At 43.3% G+C, this 27,741-nt stretch overlaps 1 protein-coding gene across 2 annotated transcripts in view; it reads right to left on the reverse strand.

Annotated features, from left to right (window-relative positions):
* Positions 1-23,444: 23,444 nt before the first annotated feature.
* The window catches only part of LOC138298125 (C-X-C motif chemokine 11-1-like), a 65,193-nt gene continuing 60,896 nt past the window's right edge, over positions 23,445-27,741 (reverse strand). For both annotated transcript variants that reach the window (XR_011204658.1, XM_069236850.1), the window contains exon 4: positions 23,445-27,284. Coding sequence is in view for 1 of the 2 variants with exons in the window: in XM_069236850.1 (XP_069092951.1) it covers positions 27,266-27,284 (19 nt within the window). In the remaining variant the exon portion in view is untranslated. The remainder of the gene's footprint in view (positions 27,285-27,741) is intronic.

Consider the following 27,741-nt stretch of genomic DNA (forward strand, 5'->3'; position numbering starts at 1 on the left):
ACATTTTCAGCCACTGCCACACATCTTCAGGCATCTTAAAAAAGCGTGTTGTACCAGCCGCAATGACCTTCACATGGGCCGGATATAGCAGCATATATCATATACCAATATGCCTAAGCTTGGTCTTAACCTCTAAGAAGGTTTTATGAGCTGTTTCCACTTTGATGGTATAATCAGGGTAAATCGAGATCTTGTGGTTCTCAAATTTGGCAGTATCCATGTCCCTTGTTGCTCTTAGCACGCTGTCTCTGTCCTTATAATTAAAGATGCAAGCAATGTTGGCCGGCCTGCGGCAGAACACCAGGCCGCGCATGCCCCACCAACACCCAATGCGCCCTTTTGATTGCAAACATGGGTGTGAGACCAACCGGTTTCAGAATGTCTCAGATCCAAGTTTCCACAAAATGCTCGGGACGGGTCCCCCCCACCCACTCAGGGAATCCCAGCAATCAAATGTTACTGCGTCTGGCGCGCCCCTCTGAGTCTTCCACTCTAGCCTCCAATGCCCCAGAACAGGTCTGTCACTGTTACTTGCTTTTTTAAGGTGGCCACCTCTGCCTGCAGTTGCTAGATAGAACCCTCCGCTACTCAAACTTTGTCAGATACCTTGCGAAGGTCAGTGCGCAAGAGATTGACCTCAATGGCCACTGTTTCAATCTTGCTTTCTAGCACCTGCCGTGATCCCTGGATGGCCTGCAGCAATTCAGCCTGTGAATTTCTTTGTTTTGACACCATCGGCCAGAGGCATGACCTGAGGCACGCCTGCGACACTGGGGCCGGCAGTGCATAGTGATCCATTGTGTTGCCCTGGGGGGGTCCCTTGCTGCTTATTTTTGCCTATGTGGTCCCTTTTGTCACCCCACCGGGCCTCCACCACCACTCACTGCTCCTCCTGTGCACCTGTAGATCAGCGTGACACCAGTCACTGTCCCTATCGCATCCAGCGGCAGCAGGGCTGACACACGTTCCGTATTCAACCACCCCGAACCCAGGTTTGGCCAGCAGCCACTCACCTTCTGCCAGCAGGCCGATCGTCTGCTGATGCAGTTCCCCCACCAGCAACCAGGTGCTAGCCAGATCACCAATGCTTCCCTCGGTCCCGTTTCTGCTCAGCCACGTCAGGCCTCCAATTGGTTGCCTCCCTGCTCGGTCGAACCACACACACCGGCCATGCCAGGCCCAGCATCCAGCCGCGCAGTGAGGCCACAGCCGGTCCCACAGCGGCCCACCCCAGTCGATTCCCAGCAGGCCCGGTCAAAAGCACAAGCCTCCTCTGCCTTTATTCGGGCCTCTGGTGCCACGGGGATTCTTCTCTACCAGGTCTCAATCTCAAGCCCACCCGCCCCAGCTTTAACACAGACCTCATTTCGACCGCCTCACCATTTCGATTGCCTGGAGCCATCACAGCATTTCCGCGACCAGCCAATATATGCTCGACATTATTGCCAGACATGCAATTGCATTTCTGTGTCGGTGGTGCCTTTGTTCTTCAGGACTGTGCAGGATATTGCGAGGCCGACCAGGAGCCTCTCAGGCGTGCATCCCATCGGTCATCTTGCGTGGCCACGCCCCCCCAATCATAACATAATTCTTAACTTTCTTTATCAGAAAGGACACTTTGAGTATTATTTTGTGACATATGACACCATCTTCGATGAGAAGCATATGTATAAACATTTGAATCCACATTACAATGCTAGCTATATAAAGAAAGTGAAAAGCTATTTTAAGTCTGTCACAGAAACCGATGATTCCCGCTTTCTTCAGGAAAGAATAAAATACAAGTTGGCTAGATTCAAGAAGGATTTTATTGAAGAACTGTAAGAAAGAAGAGAACATATTGAGTTGAACGCAGGAGAGGAACTAAGGGAGATTGGGAAGAGGAAGAAAAAAGCTTGGAAATTACTGAAGTATATCCAAAGTTAAATTTAGGTTGGTAAAAAGAAAGGAAAGCTCTATTTTATGAGGACAAAAGAAAAGGTTAGAAATTCTCAGATGTTGGGTTGGAGTGAATGTGCACAAAGATTTGAAGTGCTGGGGGAGATATTTGTTGGAAAGCATCCTGTTGTACCTGGAGTTTATTATGTGTGCAGGAAAAATGCTTATTTTCAACTTCCTGCAAATTGAATAGGTGGCTGCTATCTAGCTTTAGTGTGTCCTAAAGTGTAGGGAATAGTGAAGCATTAACCTTCACAAGTAGTTGGTGACATTGTACGGCCTGTCTGTTTTCCTGGATGTATTCCTGTGCTCTGACTCTTCACGTAATAGGGTAGCACAGGATGAATACCTTGAAAAAACACACTCTGATCACAGCCCATTGCTACTGACCTGCCCCTGGGTGACATACCATGCCCCCAATCCCAACCCAGACTAAACGCTCTGGCCACTACCACTTTTTGGACAGGCTTGGACAATGCAATCCATGACTACATTGTGGAAAATGAGGGCACATCCTCCTCTCCCCTTGCGAAGTGAAGAGCATTCACACTGGTAATTCAGGGACACTGTATAACCAATACGGTTGAGATTCACTCTCACTTGCACAAAGACATCAAGTTACAAGAGAATCTCTTAACAGAGCTGAGGTTTTCACATTTTGGCAGCCTTTCCTCCATGACCGGTTACACACAGAACACCAAACCCTCCGGGCATTAGCTGAACACCTCTGAACCTATGACTACCCAGCCCACACCGCCAGAGCCCACAACAAATGAGACACATCAGGAAGAATAATGGCTCTCAGATCCTTCATATACACACATCATATGGTAGAACGAATGAGGTCTTTGCCAAGAACTATGCTCAGCCATACACTCTGCAAGATGGAAATCCCCCTGCTCATGCACAATTATATTCTAGTAGCAGAGTAACATAGACTCCCCACCACTTTGACAACACCACTTGCAGGGGAGATAGTGGCTCAAGAGGTCAGAGGGGCCATCAAAGCTCTAGCCTAAAGTAATACTCCAGGCACAGACTGCCTCCCCATAGAATTTTTACACAAACAACATCAATGCCCTCACCCTGGTGCTAACCAAACTGTTTAATACAGCCAAAGACACTGGTTCTCTCCCTCTGACACTCCCGTAACCCCTGCTAGTTCCCTTCCTTAAGAAAGGTAGACTGGAAGAGCTGATTACTTCCTAGAGACCACTGTATAAACATAGACTATAAATATTTTATAATATATTACTAAATACACTACTTCGCCACATACAAGAACTCATTCACAAAGACCAGTTGGGATTAATCTCTAGTCGGAGCACTACATATAACATCGGCCAGCAAATACAAGTCATGTACCGTGCTCCAAGAATGCACCCAAAAACTCTTGTTACAGCTATTGACATCAAGAAGGCATTTGATTCCCTGGGCTGAGATTACCTGTATGGTACTATGACCAGCATGGATTAGGTAGTGGTTTTCTCAGCTGGACATGCCTTCCTTACACAACTCTAGTTGCCCTGGTGAGGACTGCTTCCGTTATCTCCTCATCACATGCAATTGAGAGGGGCATTCACCAAGGCTAGCGCTCTCCCTGCTCCTATTTGCCTTTGCGATGGAAGCACTCACCTTTATGCGCCACTCTGATCATCATTATCATAGATTACATGTGAAAGGTTGCTCATTCTACATCTCCCTCTACAAGGATGACCTCCTTCTTTACATCCAAGATGAGCGATCTGACGTTGATCACTGCACTTGCAGACTCTGGATACCACCCCGGCCTAAGAATTAACTGGGACTAGTCAATCGCCTTCCCAATATATATTACCCTTACACGGGAAACCCCTTGCTGGGAACTGATTACATTTCAATACTTCGGAAAACAGGTTTACCATACCAAAACAGAGCTCATTGAGAGCAGCATCCTTACGTAGCTCTGTACAGTTTTGGCTTACCCTCCCTCTCTCTGTGATTGGTAGAATTGCCATATCAAAGATGACAATACTTCCCTGACTACTCTACTTCTTTGCCACTTTCTCTGTCCACCTGCCCAGGTCTCTGTTCATTGAAATAGGCAGATGACTTACTCTGATTAGCTGGGGTACACCATTACGTGGCACTGGGTAAAATGTGCTTCCCTGCAGATGAGGGTAGATTCACGGTGTCTGGTATGGAGCTCTATTACCTTGCTGTACAATTGAGATGGCCAAATCTGAGGCATGATATGCGCTTGACTGGTGGTGCCAGGGCTGGCAGTTTGTCCCCTCATGGACCTCCCAAGCGGCTTTACTTCCTATAGGGCAACTACAATCCTGAGCTACAGTGGAGGGACCCATAACGGCCACTCTTCTATTTGCTTAGGCCCGGGGGGCTACAATGGACCAGGATGAAACTATGCTAAGGATCTCCCCTTACCAGTACTCTTGCACCTGCTGCGTGCAGGAGACTGGAAAGGACTGCATAACTGGGAACACAGGAGCATGACAAGCATGGGGGACTGGTTCTTGAATAGACAACTTTGTGACTTCCAGGAACTGGTAGCTGAGTTTACTTTTCTCTTCATCAGTTACTCCTAAATGGTGCAGTAGTGACAGCTATTAGGCGGATATGAGGAGCCTTCAGACTATTTGTACCATGACTGGTCGGATTAGGACAATCACATTCCTCTTTCACTCTCTACTCTCCCAAACTAAATACAACCTCACACCACTATGGGCCCACTGGAGTGCAGACCTGGGTCGGTTGCTGTCAGACAAAGACTGGGCCAAAGTGTTCAACTACACACCCATTTCCCCGGTTTCTCCTGCAATGCCCCTTTAACCTGATTTAATATTATCTTCACAGAGCCTAAATAGCTTAATAGAATGTTCCTGAGGCCCGTTTGCCTATCCCAAATTCCACCTAGAGGAAGATGACTTTTACCACATTGTAAGGGTTTGCCCAACCCTAATCCTGTACTGTGACTCAGTGACAACACTTGTTAAGACTCCCATGGGCCATAATCATGATAGAATCCGGCTACCTGCCTCTTAGGGCTGTTTCCCAAACCAACTGCAAGAAACATCACCTCTAAGTTTGCAGACCTTGCCCTGATTCTGGCCTATCATTATATCTCTATAGTTTGGAAATCTTAACTGGGATGGAGCTGAGAATTATCCAAGTGGGCGCAATGTGAGGGTATCAGAATGAAACTGGAAGTAGAGAGGGGCCTCTGCAGCCCCGACCACACACAGGCATGGGGCCAGATATTAAGGGATTGTCCACTATTGATCCCAGATGGCCACTCACTTCCTGCCTCAAACATAGACCCCTCTGATGAGGACCGAGATGCCAACCGCCCATTCTGGGACCTCCTTGACCTTTTTATGTCAAGCACTGCTCTCTGATGATCAAGTTAGGGACCCACAGGTCTCCACTTCCTGCACTCCACCATACTAGAGTTCACGCCCACACGACTGCCCATCTTCTTGAAACAACAACTATACCCCAGTCACTCAGCGACTTTTGCTTTCCCTTTCTCTTGCTTGCACAGTACAATTGACTAGCGTGATTCTTTCACACCCCCTATGTAGATGACTGGTGGGATATGACCACTAAACTGCTTGACGAACCTATAGCTCTAAGGTACATTGTTTGCTCACTGTGCCATGTTACTATGTGGTGGTTGATTACCACCACAAGCACTCGAATTGCTATCAGGTCTCAATGTTCCTTGCTCTTACTGCACATTCTATATGGAAAAGGCCAATAAAGTTTGTTTAGAAAAAAAAGTCGTTGGTGACATGTTTGGTGCTAATATTTTTTCTGAAGGACTAATTTATCTTAAGAAGAGAAAGTTATGTGCAATTGGTTAACCATCTTGCAACCAATACCACTGGGGCGTTAACTGCTATTCAAACGGAGCTTGTGGCAATTAGGGCAATGGTTTTACAAAACAGACTTGTTCTCGATATCTTAAACAAGAAAGAGAGTGGAGTCTGTGGCACCTTAGGTGTCCAGCAGTGCTGCACCTATGTGCCTAACAAGAGTAGTGAAATGAATGTTTGTCACTAACATTTCAGAGTGTTCTAAGCAGTTGCATAACAAAGGCCTCCGCAGCCCCTGTGGTGCGGGGGGGCCGAGATCCAAGGTGCCCCACTCACCCCAGTACCTGGGCATGAGAGCACCTGAGTAAGACAAGAGGGGGTCCCTCCAAGTACTTTTCAGGGGGTCCCCTCACTTTTTGTTACGCCACAGGCTCTGATGGAGTTGGAGGAGACAGGGGTCTGGGAGGCAATACAGAAATTACTTTCTGCAGTTGGTAGGTGGCCTAGTGGCATTGGCAGTGGGTTTTTGGGAACTATATTAACTCCACTACTAACCATTGCAATTTCTGTGAGCTGTGATTACTCTTCATGAGAGGAATGAAACTAACAACTGTGAGTAATAAGTCAAAATGTAAATGAGGAAAGCAGTTGATGAAAGCGAATGGGAAAAAGAGAAACAAGAAAGAGGTGGGCCTACGGGAGTTGTAGAGTTACATATATGATGAGTTGAGGGATTCAGAAGTTTCTAGACTTAAGCAGCACAAGTCAACAATTGGTATATGAAATATGGTCTTAAGGGGATTTATAAATGTGATGTATAATGACTCTCGGAGTCATCAGAGGGGAGATTGATTCGATTTTATATCTAAATGCTTTTGCACACATTTATTTACAATAATCTGTGGCAGGTGTATATACATATTGTGTGGTATTCACTTTAAGTTGACAATAGTTAATGTAGGCCTCAATTTAAAATGGATCACGTTTAGTTGTCAAGCCATATTTCTCTGCCTGTCGTGTACTTTTCCTCTTTCTTGTTTTAGGAGCCAACCTGTTCCAGTCAACGTTAATTAAACTGTATTTATTGTTTACTTTCTGTGTGAATTTGTATCTGTGTATGTTCCTTGGAGAGTGAAATATTGAGTCTGCACCTGCGAGTGGGAATATCCTGACCGAACTGTATCACCACACTAAAAGATATCCAGCTGAAGGTCAGGCAACGACGAATCATTATATGCCAGTCATGAAAAATAATTTGAGTTTGTGATTGCAATATATACAATCCTGATTTGTTTACTTTATGGGAATTGAAGGAAGTAGTAACTTTTTGTAGAATAAATGTTTTAAGGCATGCATTTTTGAGTTAGTTAGATCTGATGCCCTTTCTACTTCTCTTAGAGTATGTGCTTTCCTTGATCCTGCCTAAAAGCATTAGACTTCTAGGCAAATCCCTTCTTACTTACCTGACTGAATCTTCATTTGATTATGCCGTTTGAGGCTTTACCTGCTGACACCATCTTACTGACATCTCCCCAACCTTCTCATCCTTACCAGCATAGCTAGTTAGGGATCTTCCCTTCATTGGAACCCAACCATATTTTGATTTACTTTATGACAACTTTAACAGTTTGGGCCTGATTTAAATTTTGGTGGATGGGTTATTCTGTCACAATGGTGACAGATATCCCGTCTGCCGAAATATAAATCTCATTATTTCCTATGGGATTTATATTTCGGTGTTTAAGATATCCATCACCTTTGTGCCAGAGTAACCCATCTACTGAATTCTAAATCAGGCCCTTTGTATTTGCAATTTTGAATTGCTTTGAACCAAATTGACTAATGCATTTATGTACTGATTACTGATTTATGACTGATTTGAATAATTTAAGTTGCTAATTTGATATTAAACCTTCATGGTTTGCACATCTACCACTCTCTGCTCTTTTTGTGGGGCTAAATGTGCTTCATAATATTTAAATGAATTGAAATGGTTTGTCACACCTCAGTCGGGAACTAAAGTTCCATCCGCTTGAGTGCAGCTTGTACTTGAGTTTGCATCAGAACTTTGCATGGTACAAATTTGCTCCAACAGAGGACCTTCCTAAATCAACTGATTGGTCTACAGTATCAATGTTTAAAACTTTTTATGTAAGCCAGTACAACATACAGCAATGACAGTTGTTAACGTGCTTTAAACTTACGTAATTTGAGTGTCATGTTTTGTAATACAATTGCAGATTCTTCTAGAGAGTCGTGATTTTATTGAAATACAAAGGAGGTGAATTTTATCCCACTGCTAAATGTGACATTGATGAAATTTGTTATAAATGGTTATTTCTATATTTCTAGTGCCAATAGCAACTAACCAAACAACGGACTGAGATTCCAAATGCCAATGTAGGTGAAGGAAGACACTCAATTCAAGTCAATCTTTCTTCAACCAAAATCATGATCATAAAAGACTCATAAATAATCATTAGACGTATACATATAAAATGGAATAAGAGCTATTCTCAGTAGATAAAAAAGTTACCTTAGACTGCAGAACACAACAGGTTTAAGGAAAACACACATTCATACTTCTTGCATGGTCATTGTAGCCCTCAAGTTTATGGCCTGTTAAATGTAAACTGCGGTTAAGTAAGGAATCTTCAGCTTTGGCAATGTGTGTAGATAGATGAAAGCTTCTCTGTTGAGTCATATATTGGCCAGATTTAAAATGGTAAATGGTAGCTGTTAGAAATGGGGTCTTTGGTTGACAGTCAGGTTACTCCCTGTTCAAGCAAGGACCCTCACTCTAGTCAGGGTAAAAGAGAATCACCCTCAGCTAACCCCTGCTTATCCCCTTGGTAGTTTGGCAGAGCAGTAGGCTTAACTTCAGAGTGCTAGGTGTAAAGTATTTGTACCAACACACACAGTAACTTAATGAAAACACTTCAAAATGACACAACACAGGTTTAGAAACATAGGAAATATTTATCTAAACAAAACAAGACCAAAACAACAAAAATCCGACATACACAAGTCAAGTTATGAATTTTTAAAGATTAAACTCAAAAATAGCGTTTAGAAACAAAAATGCTTCGATGAGATGTTAATCTCCGAACAAGCCGACAACAGCGGCTCGGACATGGAGTACTGTAGACCACCAAGTACAGTGCCTTTGGTGAAGAGTGAAAGCAAGCCGATGCGCGAAGTCGGGGATCGCGGCGTCTGTGCGAAACGTTGAATCCGTGCACTTAAAGTGGCGTCGGTCACAACATGGTGCGGCGACTTCCACGGAGTTGCGGACTTCAGCGGGGCTGCAGCGGTGTCGGGCCTGCGAAGAGCGTCGCGTTCCAGCGAAGGTTACGGCGTCGGGTGCAGGCGGCGTCACCGGATTCAGCAGCAGCGTCGGTCCGGAGTCGTCCGAAGGCGATTTCTTTGGATTTCCACCAGCTTTCCTTTCAAGGGCCCAGGGACTGGATAGGGCACCACTTGTCAGAGCAGAAGTCTCTCCAGAGACTCCAGGTGCTGGCAGAGAGAAGTCTTTGCTGTCCCTGAGACTTCAAACAACAGGAGGCAAGCTCTAACTCAAGCCCTTGGAGATTTCTTCACAAGATGGAAGGCACACAAAGTCCAGTCTTTGCACTCTTACTCTGGCAGAAGCAGCGCTGCAGGAAAGCTCCACAAAGCACAGTCACAGGCAGGGCAGCACTTCTTCCTCAGCTATTCAGCTCTTCTCCAGGCAGAGGTTCCTCTTGGTTCCAGAAGTATTTCTAAAGTCTGTAGATTTGGGTGCCCTTCTTATACCCATTTTAGTCTTTGAAGTCACCTTTCTTCAAAGGGGACTCACACCTACTTTTGAAATCCTGCCTTGCCCAGGCAATGAGTCAGACACACACCAGGGGGTGGAGTCTGCATTGTCAGAGGCAGGCACAGTCCATTCAGATGAGAGTGACCACTCCACCCCTCCCTCCTAGCAGAGATGGCTAATCAGGAAATGCAGGTTACACCCCAGCTCCCTTTGTGTCACTGTCTAGTGTGAGGTGAAAAACAACCCAACTGTCAAACTGACCCAGACAGGGAATCCACAAACAAGGCAGAGTCACAGAATGGTTTAAGCAAGAAAATGCTCACTTCCTAAAAGTGGCATTTTCAAACGCACAATCTCAAAATCAACTTTACTAAAAGATGTATTTTTAAATTGTGAGTTCAGGGACCCCAAACTCCACATGTCCATCTAATCTCTAGGGGAATCTACACTTTAATCATTTTTAAAGGTAGCCCCCATATTATCCTATGAGAGAGACAGACCTTGCAACAGTGAAAAACGAAGTTGGCAGTATTTCACTGTCAGGACATATAAACCACATTACTATATGTCCTACCTTATCCATACACTGCACCCTGCCCTTGGGGCTACCTAGGGCCTACCTTAGGGGTGCCTTACATGTAGGAAAAGAGAAGGTTTAGGCCTGGCAAGTGGGTACACTTGTCAAGTCGAATTTACAGTGTAAAAATACACACACAGACACTGCAGTGACAGGTCTGAGACATTATTACAGGGTTACTTGTGTGGGTGGCACAACCAGTGCTGCAGGCCCACTAGTAACATTTGATTTACAGGCCCTGGGCACCTCTAGTGCACTTTACTAGGGACTTAACAGTAAAACAAATATGCCAATCATGGTAAACCAATTGCATACACATTTTAAACAGGAGCACTTGCACTTTAGCACTGGTTAGCAGTTGTAAGGTGCCCAGAGTAATCAAAATAGCAAAATCAGAGTCCAGCACACATCAATAACCTGGGGAACAGAGGCAAAAAGTTAAGGGAGACCAACCAAGGATGAAAAGTCTAACAGTAGCACTTCCTCAATGGCGTATAACATTTTCCAAAAAAACATGAAGTGCAGAGTGCTTTGTGCAGAACGGTCATCACAAGGGCAAAAGGGTAGATTCTTTAAGTAAGAGCCCTGGGTGGGAAAGACAACAAGAAAGTGCACTTTGCTCAGCCTAAGCCTAATCAGAAAAAAAACATGTGATACTAGTTCCCTCCAGGTTAAATATGGTTCAGCCAGAATTAGTAGAGATGTTGGTGTGAACTCGGACGGTTTGTTTGCCAGCCTCTCTCCACAATCTACCAACTCAAGAATGAGCTGAAAATGTATTCTTCAGCAAGGATGCAAAGGTTGCCTTCAGACTACCAGGGGAGATGAAGCAATCTCTGCATCCCAGGATGCGACAGTTGTTGCAAATATACCTTATCCAAGGGATGTCAAGGCAATGATCAAGTTGCAGGCAATCAGTCAATATAGTCTGATTAAAAGAGATCTGGTTCCGTGCCCAAATTCTAAGCCGCAGGAGAAGGAGTAGCATTATTATGACATCATTATTATACCCCAGGCAAACCTCTGAATGACATTTAAAAGAACTAGTACTTGTTTGAACAGACAATAGCCTATTGTGAAAACCATTCTCCACTGTTTCCTTTCCCCCTTGCTCACTGCCCCCCCACCCCCTTGCCTTATAGGAAGCGACTGCACAGCACTTGTCCCTTTAGATAGCTGTAAGTTCCTTGACCAGCTTCTGACCTAGGGCCTGATTTAGATGTTGGCAGTAATTGTCCCGCTGTTGACTTTTTGGCTGAAAACCCTTCTGGAACTCCAACGGTCCACCAGCTGTATTTAGATGTTGACGGACCCATAGACGAAAGCCCTCATATGAACAGCTGTCTCTGCCAAGAAACACCACCCGCATTGAGGGCGCAATAGGAAAAGGGGCCTGATGACAGAACCCAAGACAACCTTTCCACCATGCAGATTTGGATGTGCCTTATTGCCAAGAAAAAAGTGTCAGTCCGACCCATGTTTGAGTTGGCAGATTTTGGGAAAAGGGGATGAAAACTCACCTTTTTTCCCCATTCCACCCCCGTCTTTGACTGGACATGACTGGACAATACCTGCCATCACTGCTGCCACGAACTTATGGAGGAAACACATTCTCCCCCTCCCCCTGTTGCTGGACTCCAAGGTATGGATGTCACATTGCCAGGGTACGTTGGGTGGGCATTGCACAGGAGGTCGGGCCACTGCAGATATATACATGTCAACCTAATTTTTTTAATCCCTGTGCCATACATATGTTTTGGACACAAGTGGGTTATACACAGATGGGGACACACAGGTACACAACAGGTATTGCACACATGCACAACTGTCATTTTGAAGTCAGTATTCATTAGCAAATGAATGCTAGCATGACAATGATGGTACGTTCATACCTGTCAACTGTGTCAATGTGTGCACATTGAAAGGGGACCTGTATCTGCCATGTTGTGCTGTGAGTTGTGTGTGTGAGTCAGTACCTGTGCATTTGTGTGTGTGCATTTGCTGGTTGAGGTGGAGGGAGTGGGAGTGGGTGATGTGGTTGTGTCTGTATGTGTGTCACTTGCATGTGAGACAGATGTTGTTATGTATGTTGTGTTGCCATGTGACATATTTAGGTGAGTGTGGTTGTTGTGTGGCGGACGTTGTTGTGATGTATGCATTGTGCATGTGTGTGTGAATGTGTTTATGTAGCTGAGTGTGTAGTTGTGCAGGTTGTTGTAGTTGTGTAGTGTTTGGGTGCATTGTCAATGGTGTGTGTATGTTCTGTCATGGATGTATGTCAATATGTGCTCTTAGTATTTACTGTATGTCTTGGGTCCAAATGGTAATGGGTTGTTGTGGTAATGTTTTGTGATGTGTAGTGTATAGTGCCGGGGTACACCTATGGCTAAGGGCCAGTGTGTGTGTGTGTCACTTACCTCTCTTCCGTGGCACCTGCCATTGTACGAGGTCCATTGAGTCCCTCTGCCATCTCCCTCCATCAGCATTCTGTCACCATGGACGACGCGGCTTGGAGATGCTACCACCAAGATCTAAATCAGGCCCCTAGTCTATTGTCAAAATTTTAAAAAGCCTCAACAGCTTTTGAAAAGGTGGCAGCTCTACTGCCCTTCAATGGTCCCCACATAAGATGTTTATCAAAAAAGATTCCTTGATAAGTGAATGTACAAAAACAGGGTTCTCTTTCTTTCCTGCGCCAAACACCATGACATGAGTTTTGGGCTGATTTATCCTCAAGTCAAGACTTGGCGTAGTTGCAGAAATAGTCCAGTAGACACTGCAGAAAGTTAGCTGACCTGGTTATTAAAATTGTGTCACCAGCATAAATTAATGCAGGGGCTCCACAAGCGCCTATGCGAAGACAATCTGCCCCAAGCTCAACATGTTGCTCCTCCAGGTCATTTATATGTAATAAGAAACAAACAGGGCCATCACACTGCCCTGGCGCACAGCCCTAGCAAGAATAAAAGCTGCTGTGGTCCCGATCCTCCGCTCCCACCCCTGGGTCACACGTTACACGAGCAGTTACTTCATTGTGAAGTTGCCTTAAAAAAATAACTACATACTGATCCACCCCAATCTCTGATATAATGCCCCACATTTTGCCTCTGTTGACAGAGTCAAAGGCAGAGCTCAGGTCTATGAATGCCGATACATCTTGCCCTTTTTTGCCATTCTGTACTTGCCAATTAGGAGGTACAAATTAATGGCCTGCTCCAACGTTCCCAAACCAGACCGAAAACCAAATTGCAGCTCTGACAGCACATTACGTTACCGGTCCATGTCTGTAGGTGTTCCAACAATATTCTCCCCATGACTTTGGCAGTAGAATTGATCAACGAGATGGGGGCGATAACAGTGTGGATCACCTTTAGAGCCCTTTTTGAAAATGGGAACTATAGTAGCATGGGACCAAGACTTAGGTAGGTCTGTGGCTAAAAGGACATTTAGGACATTCGCCAAGAGTGGAGCCCACAGTTAGAAGTTGGCCTAAAACATATCAGAGGGGATCCCATCAGGGCCTGGGCTTTCCCAGCCGGACAACTGTCCAATGCAAACAGGACCTCACTAAGTTCAATCTCTGGCAAGGCCAAGAATACTACAAATGGCTGGGAAGGCAAGAAATTATCTGGAAAAGTCAAAGCACTCATTTTAAATGGAGAAGACCTTCCACATGGAAGTTCATCAAGGCAAAGAAGAAGTCATTTGACTTTTTATGGGACTGCTGTTTCGCTTGTACTGATCATATTTTTTCATGGACTTTGAACCTCAATCATCAAGAAAGGTTTGGTTGAATTTCCCCTATTGCTCGTGGATTGAAGTATTTTCTTTATGTTGTTACTAAGCTGTTACTACCTGCCCAGGAGGACAGGATTATGGGAAATGTAGTGCTTTAAATGTGCTGTTCAATAAACACCAAGGAAAGAGGTTGCATAATGTTGGACCTAGCTCTCTATGCAGGATCAAAGCAAGGTTTTTGCCTTTTACCCTCCACTTTTTGCTGAATTCTTTATTGTTAGTCTTAGGACTCTGCACTTTACCACATCTCACCAGTTCTAAAGTGCTTGTGCTCTCCCCCTAAAACATGGTTATATTGGCCTATTACTGATTGACAACATTTCCTTGTATATCCCTTGTAGTGTGGTATACCATATATCCAGGGCCTGCAAATGAAATATTATCAGTGGGGTTGCAGTACTTATTGTGCACCTTAAAACATGTTCCTGGCCTGACATCACAGCCTGAATGCAGTGTCACACTGACATGTAGACTTGGCATTTAAACCCCTTTGCTAGCCTTAAACTCTCCTTTTGTTACATATTAGTCACCCCTAAAGTAGGCCTTAGGCAGCCCATGGGACAGGGTGCTATGTAATTAAAAGGTTGGGCATGTACTTTTAAGTTTTACATGTCCTAGTAGTGAAAAACCCACAGATTTGTTTTTCACCTCTGTGAAGCCACCCCTTCCATAGGATAACATTGGAGATTACTTATTACCTTTAATAAGCTGTCATTCCTAATTGACAGGCGGTGGATATATCATGTTTGGCACCTATAGAATTGTAATGGAAAACGCTCTTTAATGAGAAAGTTGGATTTTTCATTACAATTTTGAAAATACCACTTTTAGAAAGGTAACATTTTCCTGCCATTAGGCCCTTGAGCCCGCTGCCTGTCTAGGGCCACATGACTGGGTGTAGCTAACAGTTAGACTTTCTGAATACCTCCCAGACAGTCACACAATAGATGGTTTAGGTTTGTCTCAATGGGCCATGAACTGCTAGGATGGGGGGACAGAGCTGAATACAACCCATCTCACATCTGAATAGGCTGTGGCCTGTCTCCACACAAAAGGCCTAACAACCATGTATTGTCACTGCAGCCAGCTTGGAGTCAAGGCAAGGAAGTCAGGAAATTCCAAGCACTTCAAAGAACCTTTCCAGAAACTTCTCCCACCTTCCAGAAGAAGGACACCAGGGTACACATATATGACCTTCAGACTCACTTCCCAAGTCACTACTGGACCCATGGAAGGACTATCAGAGGACTGCATGCTGCAATCTGCTGCACACTCTGCCAGACTGCTGCTGTACCTGGTAGGACTACTTTGCTGCCCTGCATCTACACCTTCACCCAGAACTACAAGAAGTGACTCCCAGGGCTAGTTTGCTGGCCTCTTGTTCAGAGCCACAGGCACATTACAGGCTCCACAATCTTAAACCTGCACATGGACCCAGTCTGAGTGCATTCTGAATCCTTAAGAGGTGCCCCATCCATCCTGGACACTTGGTTGTGGTGATAAAAGTGTCCAGATTGCCAATTTTCAAAACTGTAGACTTAAAATTTGGCCAAAAAGTGCTCTAAGAACTAGGAGGAGACTAGGACCAACTTGCTCATCTATCTGCCAGAGGTGCATCAGCAGTTCTTTGTGGCTTCTACCGCAATGTTCTTCTGTGCAACATCAAATCCATTTCTGTCCTGTGCCACCGGGGTATCCAACCTCATGGAGCTGTCTTCGGCTACAGCCCTCTGCTTCATCCTGCTGGAGAGTTTTGACTTCCATTTTGGAGACTAAGTCCAAAGCTAAAAAAGCTGAAAATTTTCACCGCGTCTTCGCTTCGCAGCCATTTGATGACAAAGCTCCCTCTGCAGACATTCCTGCAGTCTTGCCCCACCAAACCTCTACCTTCTCAGACATTTTCATTTAGAAATGTTTCTCAGTACGAAGGTAAGTGCTGACCGGGGCCCAATCCCCTTCTTGTATCTGAAGCATGCTCCATTGCGGTCGACCTTAACTTTTGACTTTGACCTGGTCTTGTTCAACTAGATGTCAGTGGTTGGTGCTTTGATCCTTTAGGCGCTAGATTTCACTCAAAACTTTAAAACATCATAACACCAGTTTTACTGGTTGGATTTTTGTCATTTTGGTGTCAAATAATGTATTAAAGTTTACTCTTTTTTTCTAAATTGGTTTGGAATTGTTCTTGAGTTGTGTTTTTCCTTTATTACTGTTTGTGTGCTGCATAAATACTTTACACATTGCCTCTAAGTTAAGCCTAATTGCTTTTTGTGCCAAGCCACCCAGGGTTAAGCACATGATAATTTAGTGACAATTTGTGGTTCACCCTGTAAGGGTTGGTGGCTGTTGCTTGACCAGGTCTCACACCCCTGGTAAAGCCTTTCAGGTATGCTTTAAGCAAGGTTGATAGGTATTTTCACCCTAGCAAAGAGGTAGGATAAAAATAAACATCACAAATCAATCAACATTTCAATTTACAGTGTGATCTATTTGGCTACACAAGGAAAACCCAGTTGTGAATTAACTTAAAAGTTTTATTATACACTTATACTCAGGTAAATATAGATAATTCTCAATAACAAACTATAAAGATACAATATTACCACAGAGTGGCACAAACCACGATAGACTTTTAGATGCACTAACCTCAAGCAAATTAAACATTCAATAAGGGAGGTACAGAATACCAGTAGAAAAACTATATGTTCACAGATCAAACGCTGATCAACTCTCCTAAACATGAAGACAATCTAAATATCATCTAAGATAGTTAATTAAGTAAGGGAAAATCCCTAAAAATCATAAGTCACAAATTGACATGTTCTGGGCTATAAAACATGGAAAAGAATTTAGGAAATAAAGGGCAAAACGAATTTTGAAAAATGATATCTGGGGCAAAACTAAGCTAATTAAAGTAAAAAGTAAGTTTAAAAGGGAAGGTGTCAGCATCTCAGAAGCTGAGTCAAGAGTCTTCTCATAGGTCAAAGAAAAAAGCTAACTGTTCTCTCGGCAAGCACAAAAGATGATGGGCAAGGAAGGCTGTACCTCTCAAAGTCCAAGGAATCTCTTCTACTTTAAGTCCATCTCATTCTCCCTAAAGTCCAAAAGATCTCTCCCCTGGGACTAACTTGAGGCGGTACATTAAAGTTCAAAGTGAATGATGATATGTCCATTACTAACGCCATAAGGATCGAAAGAGTTCATTGTCCAATCATAGCACATCATGCGACATCCATCTGCAACATCAGGAAGAGTTCCCAAGTCTGTCATGGGAAGGTTTCCATCTTTGCTTTCCTGTACAACTTTGCAACAACTAATGAATTCGGTTCAGCTTCACATTCTGTGTTCCTCGATGTACCATTCTCAAGGTTACTTTCTCAGGCTCTCTATGACTAAGACTATAGCACATCTATTTTCAAACTAACATTTTATGGGAGCAACATATGGAAAGAAATATCATGTTAGCAAAAGAAAACAGCTTTCTCAAGTTCTGTAAGTCCGAGGACCAACAAATCAATATGGCTAAACTAAATCAAATTGAATTAAAAATGTAGGCTTTATTCTTGTTAAGTGAAACACATATAAACATAATTCTAAACTTGGAAATAACAACTCTTGTCAATATTCATGTTACAGTAAATTGCAAAAGTAAAGTAACTTGCTAGTACATGATAGTAAATTTAATGGGAACTACAATGTTCAACATTAGCATTTAAGACATTTTCATGAAGAAATTCAATATCATTTCAATGAAACCTTTTTCTGAACATCATAAGAAAACACATCAAATCTGAATAACTTATTATACTTAGAATACAATACATTAAAACACTAGTCTACAGTGAATGCACTTTAATATAGGCTTTCAGTGCACCACTTTACAGTTACCTTGTCAGCAATATACACAATATAATGAAAATATGTTCACATATAGATCGTCATTGTGACACAAAATTTAACAGCCAAATCTCAGCTGCACCACCCCAGTAAACCAGCAACCCAATTTCTCCCTCACTTAGTCACCACCTTTGCCTTTAATGAAATCAGGACTCTCCTTCACTAATTGGCCAGGAGAAGCTGCAATTACTCAGGGTACAAAGGCTGAAAACTGAAGCAAGAACGTTTTAGAGAGCAATGAAACGGAGATGGAGCGAGAGAAAATGAAGGGGGAAGAAAGAAAACAGAAGTAAAAATGAGTGGGGAAGAAGGATAGAGCAATAGTATAAAGGGGAGTACCAAAACGGAGGGTGAGGAGGCAGTCCTAGTAATTGTTATAGTGAGAGAAAGACAGAGAGGGATCAAGAGAAAGAATGGGAGCAGAAATAAGTTATCCGGGGGGGGGGGGGGGGAGAAGGGGGAAGAGATATTTGATGAAAATGTGTTGTAAAATGCTCCATTATTCTGCATTGTTTTAAAAAATGTCTTGGAGAGGGAAGTCCACAAACCAGTAGTTTCGCTCACTTATTGCACAATACGGGGGAAGGAGGATGTTGAAGAGAGTTGGGGTCGGGGCGTTGATACATCAAAATTTAGCAAGGCTGCTTTTAGGTCCGGACTGCAACTACTGCGTATGTCTGAGCGAAAAGAAGATGTAGTCTTCCTATGACTACCTCACTTCTGTTCAACGAAAAGCTTTACAAGCCTGCACGACTGATTTAAAAAATATAATCAAATGACTTACTCTGGCTCAATGCATTGGATGCATCTGGAGTTGACAGTCTCCCCCTCCGAACTGGTCTGCAAGGAACATACTGAAGAGTGCTGTCCCAAATATATGCCTTAACAGCGTCCCTAACTAGGCCTTGAGATCTCCAAAACCAAGGCATTATAGACCCGCATTCGTAGCTTTTCTGTCACAACCGCAAGAGATGCGAACGGTTTTTTAAGTGCATTTTAGGCTGACAAGTCACTTATTTTTCATTTCACTATTGTGAAATGTGTTTCTTCTGTTCGAATGCATGCATAGGACTTTGCTGCCTTTGTGAGTAGATAAATGCTCAAGAGACAGTTTAAAATAAAAGCTGAAAAAACAAATAATCCTCGCAGAAATTTAACTCCTATCTATTAGCATGCGTAACAGTGTATGATAAGATAAATTTCAGGGGAGACCTTGTATGGGAGGATTGGGTAGGTGCATCACACAGGAAGTGTGCGATTGGGGTTTGGAGTACTAAAGGGAGCATTATGCACCAAGCCCGTGCTTTTCACAACCTCGCTCCTGCATTTATGTGAAGGGAGCGAGTGTGGGGCTTCGCCAGACTGGTAAAACTAGACAGAGTGACATGCAAACCCAGTAACAGAGGAGAAACATACAATAAAGGCTCCAAAAATTATCTTGGGCTTTATGATTAATGGGTAGAACTAGCTCTTTGTTGGGCAGATTCCTTCAGGGTTCTGGCATAGCCCGGAGCCCTGTGAAGAGCTCACGACATTCACTACGTTAAGACTATTTCTGTGTTTACACATTATTCACTGTACTTAAACATGAATGAACAAAAAACAAGAGAACACCATAGATTATTACTTCCAAATTTAGAAATCAAACAGACGCCGAGGTATACTTAACGGTTTTTAATCATCATGATAGGACTGTGCGAAAGGGTGTGAAAGTAACAAACCATAATTCAGACATAATAAAACAGCGTTGTGTAGTAAAGCAGAGGGCCATGGAAAACAGAATCACAGTTAAGAGCAGTGCAAGGTTCAGTCAAGCACCCTGAAACGCTGTGTGAGTGACGAACTGAGACTATGACCAGGGTCGGACTGTCCCATAGGGCGATCCAGCAGTACCTGATGGGCTGGTCTGACAAGTCAATGTGTGTGCCTGTGTTTAGGGTGCAGCGCAAAGCAGGCAGTAGTAGAGCGCTTTGCATGACATCAACCCTGTTACATGGATATTTTGCACTTTTGCCGATAAATTTCACTGTGAGCAGACTTCTGTTTCCTTTTGTGTGTTTGCTTTGTGCTCATGGTGGCCCTCGGCTCACTTACCTGAAACTGTTTTACTTTTCAGTGTATGTAGTAAGAAAAGTTGGGTTAGGAGTTCACAAGCTAATAGCTTTAACTCCAGTAAACGTGGAATCCATTCCATTGTAAATGCTTGTGAAGTAGATGCTAATTAATTCCCATTGTTTTATAAGGCCCTAGTATGCTGAGTAAAAACCAAACGGAAGATGTTAACCTTTAGATGAGGATGTGCCCCTCAGGAAAGCACTTTAGATGAGTGTGGTGCCCCTCAGGAAGGCGCTGTGCTATACCCAATTCAGAGGTCCTTTTTCTCGCTGAGGAGGAAGTGGTTTAAAACATGTTCTTCAGGGAAGCGCCTTATAAACAGAATATGTTTGAGCATTATTCACACGCAAATGCAACAAACATATCAGACCAACGACCAAACAGGAAGGGTTGTATGTCACCACCTAAAATACAACGGAGTCTGTATACTGCTACATAGAATCTACTACATTGAAATGAGCCCCTCTGAGATTACCACTGCAGGGATTATCACTCTTGAGGTTACCACCACTGTGATTACTACCTCTGAGATTACCAGTGCAAAGATTACCTTTGCTGAGATTACCACTTCAGCGAATACCACTGCTGAGATTACCACACTGTGATTACTATCTCTGAGGCTACCACTGCAGGGATTACCACTGCTGAATTACCACTATTGTGATTACTACCTTTGAGATTACCCCAGAAGGGATTACCACTGCTGAGATGACTTCTACTGTGATTACTACCTCTGAGATTACCACTGCAGGGATTACCACTGCAGGGATCACCACTGCTGAATTACCACTACTGTGATTACTACCTCTGAGAGTACCACTGCAGGGATTACCACTGCTGTGATTACCACTGCTGTGATTACTACTTCTAATATTACCACTGCAGGGATTACCACTGTTGAGATTACCTCTACTGTGATTGCTACCTCTGAGTTGGCCACTGCAGGGATTACCACTGCTGAACTATGACTACTGTGATTACTACCGCCGAGAGTACTACTGCAGGGATTACCAATGCAGAGGTTACCACTACTGTGATTGCTAACTCTGAAATTACCACTGCTGATATTACCACTACTGTGATTACTACCTCTGAGATTACCCCTGCAGGGGGTACCATTGCTGAGGTTACCACTACTGTGATTACTACCTCCAAGATTACCAGTGCACGGATTACCTCTGCTGAGATTACCACTGTTGAAATTAGCACTGCAGGGATTAGCACTCCTGAGATTACCACTGCTGGGATTACTACCTCTGAGATCACCCCTGCAGGGATTACCACTGCTGAGACTACCACTGATGTGATTACTACCACTTAGATTACCACTACTGATATTACCACTACTGTGATTACTACCTCTGAGATTACTACTGCACAGATTACCACTGCTGAGGTTATCACACATGTGAATACTACATCTGAGAGTACCACTGCACAGATTACCACTGCTGAGATTACCACTACTGCGATTATTATCTCTGAGATTACCACTGCAGGGATTACCACTGCTGAATTACCACTATTGTGATTACTACCTCTGAAAGTACCACTACAGCGATTACCAGTGCTGAGATTACCACTATAGTGATTACTATCTCTGATTACCATTGCAGGGACTACCACTGCTGAATTACCACTTCTGTTATAACTACCTCTGAAAGTACCACTGTAGGGATTACCACTGCTGTGATTACTACCTCTGAAAGTACCCCTGCAAGATTACCACTGCTAAAATGATCTCTATTGTGATTACCACCTCTGAGATTACCACTGCAGGGATTACCACTGATGTGATTACTACCACTGAGATTACCACTACTGATATTACCATTACTGTGATTACTACCTCCGAGATTACCACTGCAGGGATTATCACTGCTGAGATTACCACTGATGTGATTACTACCACTGAGATTACCACTACTGATATTACCACTTCTGTGATTATGACCTCTGATATTACCACTGCAGGGATACCACTGCTGAGATTAGCAATACTCTGATTAACACTACTGTGATTACTACCGCTGCGATTACCATTGTTGAGATTACCACTTCGGAGATTACATTGAGTAAAATAGATTCAAGAGTAAGTGTACTGACCCTATCCTAACCTACACCTTAAAATGAAACCTTACTTTATAACTACCCACCACACTGTCTTTATGGCCATACAGAGCCCTCTCCTTAACCCACTGGTTACATTGCGCGAGGAGTGCCAAGGGGCCCACCAGTACATATTTTGGAGGCCCAGAACTCTTTCACTCTGTCCCATGGTGGTCCTATTGGTCTTTACAATGCATGGACCTGTCCTGTCCATTAGTCCAACCCAGGCCCAGGCATAGACATGACTGTAGCATTCTCCAGTGGCAGGGACAACAAGTGCTTCATTTTCCTACATCCATTCTTATGTTAAACCATTCTGTGCCCAGGCAAAAACACACTTTCACTTTCTAAAATAATATTTTCTACCCTGTAACAAGTCCAGCATTTCAGGATTTGTATTGAGTATTTCCCTGTTCTTTGTCCATGTACACAAGTATGCTATCAATTTTAGGTGGACCAGTCCCTTTGATATTTTAGTAGATGCTGCTTTGCTTCACTCTTTGCCTTTTGTTTGGTAGAACACTAAAAATGTGTTCCGCATGTTTTAGACCTGCTTCTGCTTCATAAAGGGTGTTTGGGAAAAGGCAGCTGTGCTTACTTCTTCACTTCCTGTCTCTCTGCAGTTCTAAATTGCCGGGTACCTCCCTCACTCACTCTAACTCACAATCTCTCACTTACTCATCCTGAGTCCCACTCAGGGGCGTAGCTTGAGGGGGGGTATTTGGGGTGCTACACCCCCACTAATAAATGTATATTCTGATGAATTGTTGGATACAGGTGCTTTCAGTTGGGTATGGTGAGTTGTCTGTCGGGTTTCACCTCGGATTTATGCACACACACATTGACAAGGCACACACACTCTCTCTCAGCTCTGTTTTGAAAGCCCAAAAAATGTTCATGATTTTACAAAATATTATGTTCCTCTCACTTATTAATTATACCAATCTGCACTGCTCTCTCTTTCCACTGCCACTTAAGCCACTCTCATGCGATCTGCTTGTCTTATGATGTATTTTAACAATCTATGCCAGCCAGGGGCGGCTCCTGTATGGGAAAAACTGAGGGGCAGGGGCACAACAACATACAGTGACTCTTGGAATTTGCATGAATGGGAAGGATGGAAAATGAAATGTATACATACATTTGATAAACAATCCGCCATGTGAAACTGCATAATGACATTATGTTATTATCCGTCTGAACAATATATTGTCCTTTAGTGAATTTTTATGGACATTTCACTGCTAACCTGCTGTGTTGCCACTATATTTTAAAGACCTCTTGGGAGGGATAGTCATGCTTAGCACACAACATAAAATTATTAGAATGTTTCAATAGCGCAAATATATAAACTCGCGATCCGTCCCTGGTGTAATCTCTCTATGGGCTTTTAACCACACCCATGTCAAGCCCATCAGTTTGGTTGGTTTGTGGGCTTGCCTTTTAAAATTAGCTTGATTTCATTAGTGGAAGGCATGCACTTGTCATGCCTTTTCCAGTGTTTAGCCCGCCTCAAACGCACCAGCCAAATACTGATAACATACAAGGCTCCATGTTTTCCGTATGGTTTCTGCACTATTTTTTCTCTTTATTTTGTAGGCAGTAGTAGAGAACTTTGCATGACATCGAAACTGTTACATGGATATTTGCACTTTTGCCAGTTACATGAATAATTGCACTTTTGTCAATACATTTTACTGCAATCGAACTTCTGTTTCCTTTTGTGTGTTTGCTTTGTGCTTATGGTGGCCATAGGCTCGCTTATGTAAAACTGTTTTACTTTTCAGTTTATGTGGCAAGAAAAGTCTGGTTAGGAGTTTACAACGCTAATAGCTTTAACTCTAGTAAACCCAAGACCCATTGAATTGCAAATGCTTGTTTTAACAGTTTTGACCCTTGTTTTACGGCCAGGCGAACCAGATTTTACCGTTTATTTACCAAATCTTACGAATTTTTTAGCTCTATGCTTTGCTAGCCTATTCCTTGTCCCATTCTGACCCTGCCTATGACTTTTTCATTGTTTTGCTACGAGAGTATTGTTTTGTATCGTAATTTTATGTATATAGTGCTTGCAACCCCAGTCGAGGCGTTGAAGCCTTTTTTGGATGTTAGCACGATAATCCCATAGAACAAAGTTCTGCACAAATTGTGTATAATCTGAGATACGGATCCATGCAGGGGTAACCTACATCCAGGGCCTAGCATGAGGAGAACACTCAGGTGGGTGTCCTGCATAGTGGGATTTCCATCACCCAGGTTAGCAAGGGAGGGAATTCAATTTGGAAAGGTTAATAACAGACAACTGGATAGTTTGGGATAACAGATGCATCCTCAGCAAAGGATTTATTGTTTCAATAGGATAAACCTGGCCATGGACAATAGAAAGATTTACAACAGAGCTACACATTTTTTGCCTTTTTAGACACATGGAGATTACGTGATTTGCCAAAATCACAGGATGTTGAGCTAAGGCCGAGATTTGAACCTGTTCCCCATATACCAAGGTCAGCACATATATTCCCTAGGTACTTAAAGACAAGTTGGTTCTGTTGTTTAAACATGTATACATTTCTCAGACTGCCCTATGCGTTTAACTGTGTTTGTGTGTGTGCCATTGTGTATCCAAGTTTTTATACGCGCCTCAGAACGTGTTTTAGGGCGTGCAGGTGTGTAAGAGAAACAGAACGTTTTTACGCATCCATGAACTGCTGTTTTAATTCCAGCACAACAGATTTGTATATTTAGAATAGAGGTGGATGATTAACAAGTTAACAACAAGCGCTGAGTCAGAGTCAGGCAGGGGTCTCCTCTGGCTCGAAGAGTTCACGCAGGAGCACATTCTTGAACATACTTTGCATGTCAATCATACAGTGAAGACCATGTTAGAATATTAAAGATCTATTCAAAATATTGTATTGCTTTTACATGCAGAAGTTTATTTTTACTTTAGTACATCAGATTATATGAAAAGTATTTATTAAAAGTGAGAGTTTTTAAACATGAGCTGAGAAATATTCCTTCCCATGCCCTTAGGACAATGTCACTAGCGAACTAAGGCCCATAATTATACTTTTACACGTAAAACTGCGTTAGCGCAGTTTTGCGTGTAAAAGTATAGCGCCAGGTAGCGCCATTCCTGGACGCCGGCTGGGCACCATATTTATGGAATGGCGCTAGCCAGCGCTAATGACGGGTTAGTGTCATTGTAAATGACGCTTACCGGATGGGGGAGGCGTAGGGGGAACCGGAGGTTGTACGTCGAATTATGGAGCTGCACTGTTTAAAGGCAAAAAATGCCTCTAAGCAGTTTAACACCATTTCCTGGCGCAGAACCCCGATGGACATGGCTCCTGTCTTAGTAAAGACAGGAGCCGTACCCACCACCCCAATGGCCATTCCCAGGGGGCAAATGTCCCCTGGGCATGGCCATTGGTGGCAGCACCATGCAGGGGACCTCAAGTCACGGCCCCGAGCAGGAAAAAAAAATACTTACCTGGGATGGGTCCCCCAACCTGTGGTGTCTCTCTGGTGTGGGTGGGGTGTCCCTTGGGCCAGGGAAGGGCACCTGTGTGCTCTTTCCATGGTCTCTGACCATGGAAATATGCCCAAAGGTCCCCTAACGCCTGCCCAAACCCAAGTGTTAAATAATGGCGCCAAGCAAGCTTATCGCCATTATTTAAGGCCCCCAACCCTGTGCTAGATTTTAGCACGGTGGATAAATATGGCGCTAAGGCCACATCGTCGTTTTCTGGATGGGAACGCCTACCTTGCAACTCATTGATGCAAGGTAGGTTTTCACGTCCAGAAAAAGACGGAAACTCTATAACTTTGGCGCTAGACGTGTCTAGCGCCAAAGTATAAGTATGGAGTTAGGTTTTCGGTGAATTGGCATTAAAAAATAATTATGCGAATTCAGCACAAACCAAATATAAATATGGGCCTAGGAGGCATGTTAGGGTTCATGGTTACCTTAGATGTGGCCTATACTCTTAATGTAGATGGAGGAACATTATAGACTATTAACTCAATCACATGAGAGAGGTTTTTGTACAGCACACTCTTGTTCTCATTTATTTGAAGGTGCTCTCATAAGTGATAATGGAAAAATGGGGTCTTGGTGAACTAGAATATTTGCCAAGATTCACAAAAGTTGGTCAACCAGGGAAGCTCGGATTTTTCAATTTCACATTATGCAAATCTGCCACTAGATGGGTATCTGTCATGGACGGCATTTAGGGGTCGCAGCTACGACCCCTGGCTTGCCCTTTTCGTCCACTGGCACTGTCTTTGCGACTGCTGGACAGAGAGGTGGTAAAGTCAGTGCCAGGAACACAGTGTCAGCTCGTCCTTATGGACGTCAGTTGGGTCTCCGCTCTCTTTGTTTTCTGTCAATTTTTTATTACACTAATAGTGAATGATAAAATATTATTCATTATTAGTATAATAAAAATGTGAACATGCCTCTCCATGGCAGCTGAGATAAGTAAAAATGATTTTAAATGTATGTTGTGTACGTGCTTGCTGGTGAGAATGTTTTTATGTAAGAGTGTGTGTGTGTAAGTGTGAATCTGTGTGTATGTGTAGATATGTGTCTGTGCGTGTAAGTGGAGGTCAAAGGGTGCTTGATGTCACTTCCTCTACCACTGGCATTTTGGTGAATTGACGTCCACGGTGTCTGTGTGTGACATCAAAACTAATACTTTGTCCTTCATTATTGGAGAACGAGATTAGAGTGTGACAGGCATAATTCACTTTTCATTTTTGGCAATGCCACATAGTTCAAATCTTGGCCAAGGATTTAACAGAACTTCACAATAGACACAGCCTACAGAACACAGGATTTTTAGCACAGAGAGATTTGCCAGTATTTACAGGAGGCAGAGCCAAGGCTAGGATTCAAACCTGGTGGCCAGTGTTGCATGGTTGGCAGCTGTAGCCACCAAGCCCACACGGTATTGGGTCGAGGTTATAAGAGGACTTCAGGCTGAGGCAGTCCCAGGCATCAGCCTTAAGCTTTCAGTGTCTTGTCCACCTCTAATTTAGAAATTGGCATTATACTTTATATTTTTAATGAATAACCAAATCACATTAAAAAGATACCGAATTACAACGTCTTTAAAAGAGTACAACTGTACATTGTTTACAGGACAACATGACAGAATGCATATAATATTCAGGTGCGCCTTGCTCTGTAATGTCCTTCTGCACGTTTGCAAGTCAGTGATTCCGCAAGAGCCTGCAAAATAAGAAAAATGATAGAACAGTGGGATATCATTAGATGAACAGAATACTTTTAAAAGAACGAGCGAATATTTCACCACATTGCATGTGTCATTTACACTTCAAGATGCCTTAGTCCATACTGTATTGCATAAGACTTAAATGAACCACATCTGTTTCTCACAATTGGTGATGCTCATCTTTTAGAATTTTAATAATAAAGATCTCTAGGTGATGTTCTCTTTCCAGTATGGGAGAGGAATCTGGGCCCCGTGCATTAGCCTTGTGCCTGATAATCAACTTGGAAGAGGCAAAGTGAGAAAATTCAACCTCACACAGCTTTCACAATGCGAGGCCATGCATAGCAGATCTAGAAAGGACTTTCAGACTGAGACTACTGAGCTAACGCTGAGGTTGGAAACCATATCAAACGCTTTAACTGAATAGATGATGAACTGCATGTATGTGACTTA

This window comes from Pleurodeles waltl, chromosome 1_2 (assembly GCF_031143425.1).
Source record: "Pleurodeles waltl isolate 20211129_DDA chromosome 1_2, aPleWal1.hap1.20221129, whole genome shotgun sequence".
Taxonomy (NCBI): domain Eukaryota; kingdom Metazoa; phylum Chordata; class Amphibia; order Caudata; family Salamandridae; genus Pleurodeles; species Pleurodeles waltl.